Source organism: Pelophylax lessonae, assembly GCF_965119305.1.
Source record: "Pelophylax lessonae genome assembly, chromosome: 4".
NCBI classification, from domain to species: Eukaryota; Metazoa; Chordata; class Amphibia; order Anura; family Ranidae; genus Pelophylax; species Pelophylax lessonae.
Window position 1 is genome coordinate 431,222,604 of NC_138771.1, and position 9,033 is coordinate 431,231,636.

General features: G+C 47.6%; 1 protein-coding gene across 2 annotated transcripts in view; it reads right to left on the reverse strand.

Annotated features, from left to right (window-relative positions):
• The window catches only part of FCHSD1 (FCH and double SH3 domains 1), a 196,590-nt gene that overhangs the window by 24,318 nt on the left and 163,239 nt on the right, over positions 1–9,033 (reverse strand). For both annotated transcript variants that reach the window (XM_082252779.1, XM_082252778.1), the window contains one exon: positions 6,508–6,627. In XM_082252779.1, coding sequence (XP_082108905.1) covers positions 6,508–6,627 — 120 coding nt within the window. The remainder of the gene's footprint in view (positions 1–6,507; positions 6,628–9,033) is intronic.

Consider the following 9,033-nt stretch of genomic DNA (forward strand, 5'->3'; position numbering starts at 1 on the left):
ACAAAACGTTCTGGCTCCACCCTAGGGGCAGTCCCTGAGGGTATATCCTCCCTCTCTCTGCTACAGGGAATCAGTTCTGTTTAAAGCAGTACAGAGAATTTAACCCAACCCAACTCAATGATAGAGGGGCGGGTACTACGTCTGTCAATGAGCTTAAGAGAAAAGGATTTTACGGTAAGTTCTTACAAAAATCCATTTTTCTCTATCGCTCATTGACAGACGTAGTCTTCTTGATTCTCAAGAGCTGGGACATCCAGAAGCAGTGCCACAAATGAGGGGTGGGATTGACAAAATCAAATCCAATCTAGAAGGCCCAACCGGTGCCAAACTAGAAGTTTTAAAGGCTCATTATAAACAAAGAATGAGGCTAAAGAAAAAATTTTCCAACGGAAAAAAACCCTCGAGGTAGACCACTGGTCTCCTCAAATTGCGGCCTGCAAAACCTTGCGGCCAAACGAGGCATCAGACGATGCCATTACATCAACTTTATAATGTTTAGAGAAGGTATGCACCGACGACCAGGTAGCCGCCTTGCACACCTGGACCACTGACGCCTGATGGCGAAAGGCCCATGACGCACTAAGTGCCCGAGTGGAGTGCGCCTTAACAGGGAACGGGGGCTCCCGACCCTTAATAGAATAAGCCTGCACTACCGTCTGTCTGATCCATCTGGACATGGTCGCGGCAGATGCAGGCAACCCCTTTTTGGGTCCATCTGGGATCACAAAAAGTGAATCCGTCTTGCGAAACGAGTCTGTCGTTTTCAAGTATACCCTGATCGCCCGGACCACATCCAAGGAGTGCAAAGCAAATTCCCGAGGATGACTGGGCTTAGGACACAGGGAAGGTAATACAATTTCTTCATTCAGATGAAATTCTGAAACCACTTTTGGTAGGAAGGATGGATTCGGACGAAGAACCACCTTATCTCTATGAACCACCAGATATGGTGAACGACAAGATAATGTGGCCAGTTCTGACACCCTGCGTGCAGAAGTAATAGCCACCAAGAAGGCCACCTTCTGGGACAACGTGGGTAGAGGAATCTCCCTAATATCTTCAAAGGGAGGTTTCTGAAGAACCGACAACACTAAATTAAGATCCCAGGGGGGTAACGGCGCGTGCACTGGCGGAGCCAGATGTCGCACCCCCTGGATGAAATTCCGCACCAAGGAATGAGTAGCCAAAGGCTTCTGAAAGAAGATGGCTAATGCTGAGACCTGACCCTTGATAGTACTCAAGGCCAGTTTCTGCTCAACCCCTTGTTGCAGAAAAGCCAATATTCGACTAATCGAATAAGATCGAGGACGGAACCCCAAAGGTTCACACCATGCAATGTAGGACTTCCATGTGCGATGATAAATCTTTCTGGAAGTCGCTTTCCTTGCTTCAACTAGGGTAGGAATAACTGAAGCTGACAAACCTTTGTCCTTCAGCACCTGGGTCTCAATAGCCAGGCCGTTAAAGCCAGCGATCGTAAAGCAGGATGGAAGATCGGTCCCTGAGACAGTAGATCCTCCCTGAGAGGAAGTCTCCATGGGACGTCCGCCACCAGTCTGACCATGTCGGCGTACCAAGCTCGACGAGGCCAGTCCGGAGCTACCAGGATTACTGGGATTCCTTCCTCCTCTACCCTGCGAAGAAGTCTTGGCAGTAACGCGAGAGGAGGGAAGGCATATATTAGCTGGTATTGCCCCCACGGGGCGATCAGTGCGTCTGCGGTTTCTGCTAGAGGATCGCGGGAGCGAGCCGCGAATCTCTGAACTTTCCTGTTGAATCGTGATGCCAACAGATCCACATCCGGGGTGCCCCACCGTAGGCACAACTGGTGGAAAACGTCTGGATGGAGGGACCATTCCCCCTGATCCAGGGTCTGACGGCTGAGATAATCTGCCTGTCAATTCTCCACCCCCGGAATGAACACCGCAGAGATTGCTGGAACAAATCGTTCCGCCCAGCGAAGAATGCAAGCCACTTCTTTGGCCGCTCGGACACTCTTGGTGCCCCCCTGATGATTGACATAAGCCACGGCCGTGGCATAGTCCGACTGGATCCGAACCGGGCTGCCCTGGAGCTGCTCGGTCCAGTGAATCAGACAAAGTCTGATCGCTCTCAGTTCCAATACATTTATCGGTAATCTGGATTCTTCCGGGGACCAAAGTCCCTGGACAGATAACTGACCAAGAATTCCTCCCCATCCGGATAGACTGGCATCCGTGGTCACTATCGTCCAATATATTGGCAGAAATGACTTTCCCTGGCTGAGCATTGGAGACCGAAGCCACCAAACCAGAGACTCTCTGGTCTGTTTGCTCAATCGTATCTGACTGTCCAGGGATTCCGGATTCCGATTCCATCTGAGAAGAATCTCTTGCTGAAGAATTCGGGTATGGGACTGGGCAAATGGGACTGCTTCGAATGAAGCCACCATCAACCCCAGAACCCTCATGCACGTCCGAAGGGAAGACCAGCTGTTGGACAGTAACAACTGGACTGCTGATTGAATCTTTCGAAGTTTCCCTACCGGAAGGAAAACTCTCGTCCTGACTGTGTCTAGAATTAGACCCAGATATTCGAGCCTCTGGGTGGGAACCAGAAATGACTTTTGCTGGTTCACCAGCCACCCGAATTCCTGTAAAGAAATCATAGTAATTTCTATGTTTTGTAGCAAGGTCTGAGGAGACTCTGCATGAAGCAGAAGATCGTCTAGGTAACCTAGAATCGATATACCTCTTTGGCGCAGAAGTGCCAACATTGGGGCCAACACCTTTGTGAAGACCCGCGGAGCCGTGGCGAGACCGAAAGGTGACGCCACAAACTGATAGTGGTTCTCCTCTACGGAAAAGCGTAGAAAACGCTGATGTCCTGCGAAAATGGGAATGTGAAGATAGGCGTCCTTGATGTCTATGGACGCTAGGACATCCCCTGGATGCAGGAAGGCTGCTACCGTGCGAATGGACTCCATTCTGAATCTTCTTATGTTGACGAAAGAATTGAGTGCTCTTAAGTCCAGAATTGGACGCACTTTGCCCTCTTTCCTGGGTATTGTAAACAAGTTTGAATAAAACCCTTGAAACCGTTCTGTCCAAGGAACGTGGACTACCACTCCTTGTTGTAGTAAATCTGTGACTGCTCTCCGCAGATCTTCTAAACGATCTGCGGATAGACGGATATTGGAAGGGAAGAATCGCGCCGGTGGGAGAGATCGAAACTCGATCTTGTACCCTGACCTTATGACTTCGCAAACCCATTTGTCCGGGATTCTGGAAAGCCATGGATCCGGGAACCGGCGAAGACGTCCCCCCACCCCAGTTATGGGTGGGGGCGCACCTTCAGGCTTTGGATGGTTTATCTTCAGGTCTGGACTGGGCGGGCTTTGCTTGCCCGACCAACGACCCCGGACGCCTCCTGCAGGAGCTTTGGAGGACTTAGTTTTTTCACCCGCTGGACGAAAAAACCTCTTGTGAGCAGAAAAAGAAGGCCCTCGTCTTTGACGAGTTCCTCTACCTTTAAAATTTTGCGGTAAAAAGGTGCTTTTTCCACCGGTGAGATCCTTAATGATCTCATCTAAGTTGGCTCCAAATAGACGCTCTCCTGAAAAGGGGATATTAGCCAATGCTTTTTTGGAACCTTGGTCGGCTAACCAACCTTTTAGCCACAGTGTACGCCTGAGAACCACTGCTGAGACTGATGCTCGCGCCAATTAATGGAGTGGCGTCTAACGCCGCATCACATACAAACTGTAACCCCTGTATCATTTGTTCCAACAAATCTGATACCGCCTGAGGGACTTCTTCTAAGTCCCGGCGTAACCACTTGGTCCATTCAGTTACAGCCTGCGAAACCAGACCAATAGCAATTATTGGCCTGAAAGCTGATCCAATCAAGGAAAACATGGTGCGAGACATAGCTTCTATCTTGCGATCCACTGGATCTTTAAAAGACGGAGCGTCTTCTAAAGGAATAACCGTGGCTTTATTCAATCTAGCAATAGGTGAATCCACCACAGGTGGTTCTGTCCATTTCTTAATAAGGGTTTCCTCAAACGGATAACGCCTGTCAATGCGTTTAGAAATATTAAAAGTGCGTTTTGGCAGACGCCATTCTTCATCGATTGGATTGCCAAAACATTTGGGCAATGGAAAAACCTTTGCCACTTTGATGCGCTTTTTAGTCCCAAAAGGGATCTCAGTTTCAGCTATTTCTGATGGAATACCCTGTAACCTTAAAGTCTCTTGAACAGATACAATGAGTGCGTTTACCAACGCTTCCTCTCGGGCTATGGCGGATGCCGAAACATCCTCCTCACTGTCTGAAGAGACAGGACCCGAGACACCAATACCAGATGAAGTACCTGCAACTGCAGAAATAGGCTCAGAGTCTGAATCCGAGGTTTCAGATAATAAGGGGTTAGGCGGGGGTCGCTTTCTTGCGCCCTGTCCCTGACAAGCCACTTCCACCCGGGACACAAAAGTTTCCATAATAGCTGACAATGATTCAATTGTCAATGGGGTGCTGGAGGATCCCGCAGAACCTTCGAGGGGATCCGGAGGAGATACATGAGTGGCAGGGTCCATGTTAATACAGGACACCTTTGCCGGCAAAAACAAAAAAATTTTCTTTTTTTTTTTTTTTTTTGTGTGTCTCCCCCTAGCGCAATAGCGCCCCTCAGAGTACCTGCTTCTCGATCCCAGAGAGAGAGAGAGAGAGGGACCCCCAAGGCTCACCAACCGATGCAGTTTCCAACAAACTGCAGCCAGCGTCTGTCTTACACAGACTGGAAGGAGCTGTTTGCTTTTTCCCGGGCAGAAGGCGTGGCTCCGCCCCCTGTGTACACCTTCCGGCGTTCCCAGCCCTCCACGAGGAAGCTGGGCTCACAAAACATGGCCGCCCCCATAGAAGAGACATAAGACTCCAAAAACATGGCGGCCGGCGTGACCTGAGGACATACATGCATACGGTCTACGGCAAAATGGCGGCGGACCGCCGATATCGTCTTCCCAGCACATCCACCTGCACTCTGCTAAGAGGTGACATATGGATCTACAGAGATACACTGCACATAAGGTAGGATTATACCTCCTATGTCTGCTGTAATGTTACAGTCTGCTGGGTAGAGTGTTAGCTCTTGAACCAAGTCCACTTCCCACAAATACATGCTGTATTACAAGGGGGACTTGTAAGTATCAGATATATACTGACCATATATGGAGGGGCCCATAATATATACTGCCTCATAATGAGGAAAAAAGGGAACGTTTACTCACCATACCGAACCGACAGGCACCCTCTCTTCACAATACCCTCTCCACCGGGGTGGGGGTTTGTGGACGCCTCGACTCCTGGTACCTGGCGTCCAAGCGAGACTTTTAACTCGCAAAGTCAGTCCCTTTACTGGGACTCCGTCGCGGCCGACTCAGCGCACTGGTCTGCACGCGCTTTTAGGCAGAAACCGGGGTGACCACTGGATTTCAACATCCAGCCCGTCGCCCGGCCCCGCATACTTACTTGAATATGTCGCGGCCGACCAAGCGCAATGCCATGGTCTGCACGCGCTCGTAGGCCGGCTGGGGTGACCACAAGTGTCGCCCAGTCCGGCATTTTTGCTTGAAGATCTCACAGGAAAAAAACACTGGAGAAAACTACCTAAAAAATGTCTTTTTCTTAAAGAAAAAAAGTCTTGCCAGGACCAAAAGATCCCAGCAAGGAGCTTAGGTCCTTACTCCTGACTAGACAGAAAAAAAACTGATTCCCTGTAGCAGAGAGAGGGAGGATATACCCTCAGGGACTGCCCCTAGGGTGGAGCCAGAACGTTTTGTCATTCTGCCTAGTCCTACTCCTGCGGAGACAACATAACCCAGCTCTTGAGAATCAAGAAGACTACGTCTGTCAATGAGCGATAGAGAAAAAGCATTTAACGCCAGGAGTGCCTGCAATGTTTTTATTTATGTAAAACCTTTATCCCAATAGGAAAAAACTGCTAGCTGTAACTGCTTAAAAAGTATGAGCTTGAGTTTGGCTTCAATTTGTTAGTGTATTTAAATCTGCTAGTACATCTAACACTACCCAACACTGAATGCTGCTGTTGCTCCATCTAGAGTGTAGGAACCCTAATACAGGAGGTGTTACTTGCCAGATCAGGTGAATCTAGAGGAAAAAGAAAAAACTAATGCAGACACCAAATCTAATAACTGGCAAGTTTCAATAGAATACATTTTTGGTTTTGGGTTTAATACCACCTTAAGGTGTAGTTTGAAGTTGTATGGCCAATCTGATTCAAGTCCCATATCTTAGAGTAGATCTTATGACAGCCATTTAGTGGCTGGGAGACCACAGAAATGCTTTAGTACACCCTGCCTTGTTTTCACTTGCCTGGATGCTACAAAATCCTATTGATTTAGGCTTGTTTCCACATTACAGTCCTCAACTCATTAGCCTAAAGCAGGACCCCAAATTGCAGAGAAAGGAGACGCTTACTGTGGGCAGTGCTGCTTTTACTTCTCCTACCTTATAACTGTATACAACTTGGCAAGGTGATGGGTACGTGCGGGAGCCACTCAGAGAAAAATTGGATTCTTCAAATATCTCACCATCATCCTCAAACTCTGAGAAATCAAAGTCTTCCATCTAAAAATGGAAAGCAAAAGGGCTGTTCATTTAAAAAGGAAAATTGCAAATTTAGTTTACATTGAAAAGAAAAAAAATCATTCAAAATTTACTCTGAAGCACAATAATGATCCGCTTGGAAAACTCCCGGGTGAGTGATGTTCTCCCAAGTAGCCAGCTTTCCAATTCAATTCCTGCCTTAGAGTCCATTTAAAGTCAATATGTCAAAATTATTTATGCGCCCAAAAACAAATACGAACATCCTTCCACACCTACTTTATTTGCTCCAAACTGCGTGTTCGAATTCCCAAAGCTTACCTTAAGCAAATCCAGGGGAATTTACATTTATCTGGGCTCACAAGTCCCTCCGGCTATCGCATGCACTTCTGTCCCTACCCAATTGTAGCGGAAGGTTGGGTTGTCTGGACCCACTGAGCTATCATAGCCGTACATTATACACGCGCCCTGGACCTGGATGCTTTTAGCTAAAATTATAGAACAGAAAACTACATCTTCCGCCTGATGCCAGTGTTAGGTCATCCCAACTTTGCTCCCAGCCTCCAAACCGGTCTTGAAGCTTTCCCAACTGCAAAAGGCTTAAAATCTCTGCCACAGCTTCAAAATAGGACTGAGTCTCCTGTCCCCTTCTGGAGCACACTGCAATGATAGCACTTTCTTTCAAGTCTAGGGAAAACTTCCTTCCAACTACCCCCTTTAACAAGCTTCGAAAAGCTATGTCTCTCCATCTCCCCCATTAGACACGGTCTTTCCTTGGCATATAATGTGCTGGCCCTTCCTTCCAACTACCAGCATCCATCTAACATTTCCAAATGGGAATCAGACTTTGGGGGTCAGTTTTTTTTTAGAACAGAAGGACCGCATTAACCACTTCACTCATACGGCCTCAATCTCAATGTTTCTTTAAGAAACGGTTTAAAATTCTAACTCATTGGTTCAAAGTTCCCTCAGCTCTTCACAATATCTTTCCACAAATCTTCCCTATGTGTTGGAAAGGCCTTAGCCAAGAGTACTTTTCACATTTTTTAGGACCTGTCTGGTTCTGTAACAATTTTGGACACAGGTTTGTAATCTGATCAATAAATTAGCAAACGATACCAACCCCATGGATGTTTGGCTTTGCAAAATTAAAGCGGAGTTCCACCCAAAAGTGGAACTTCCGCTTTAGGGAGTCCTGACCCCCTGACATGCCACATTTGGCATGCCATTTTTTTGGGGGGGGCGCAGGTACCTAGTGTTGACAGGTACCCGCTCCCACTTCCGCTCGGAGCGCTGCGGCGCCCTGAACGAAAGTTCTCCTCTCCCCCTCCCTCCCTGCAATCTTCTGGGACACGTCAGAGGTCCCAGAAGATTGCCGGCCAATCACGGCGCACAGCGCGACTCGCGCATGCGCAGTGGGTACCCGGCTGTGAAGCCGCAAACTGTCACAGCCGGGTGCCCACAGCAGTGATGCCGGCGCCGAGGGAGAGGATCGAGGCTTCGGGCGGCCGCATCGCTGGACCGTTGGACAGGTGAGTGAAATGGCTGGAACTCCGCTTTAATAACAATCTGTACCATGGAAGAAATACTGTATTCCTTAAATCACAAGGAAGATTATTATAACAAAACTTGGTTCTACTTGTTCAACTATACTTTCTACAGACTACATTGCAGACCTAGCTTGCAGAGTTCGCTCCTTGATAGGGAGTTCCCCTGGACCAGAGGAGAAGGACGACAACCTGTTGCCCTTGAATTGAATCATATACGAGTGGGGCATCAGAGAGTTAGCCTGCGGATCACTGCCTTGGACCTTAAGCCTGTTTCCCCTCCTGCCCTTTTAATGGACCAACTCCGATAGTCTTTAGATGCAACGGGCCGACACTGCTTTTACAGAATACCTGATGTACCAGCTCTTTAACAGTATATACCTTCCAGCCTACACTTCAAGTGATTTCAGTGGTTACCACGTCCCACCTTCTGGATATTGTTTTTGTTGTTACTGTTTTAGTGTTTGTTCCTTTTAGACCTAAAAAAGATGTATGCTGACCCCATAGGCTTAGCGTCAATTTTTTTAAGCACGTTTCCTTTTCTATGTATTCTAAAAACCTTGAATAAAAAGAAAATCCATACCACAGTACATTTTGTTACAGTACTGTTACCTGTGGCTTTCAAATAACCTCACAAGGAAAACCTTTCCTGCCCGATTTGGAGATAAGTTGCCCCCTCCCCCGCCAATTACTGAACAGTCTTATGTGAGACAAATTTACCAGAGGTGTTACACACATGGATATGTTAAATGATAGGATATATTTTATTGCCAAGGAGGGATGGACTTCTCTTTAAGTTGAGAGCAAGACAGACTACCAGAATGCTGCATAGAAATCAGAGTATTATAAAATGGTACTTTGGATTTGTTAGGTTCACGTCATA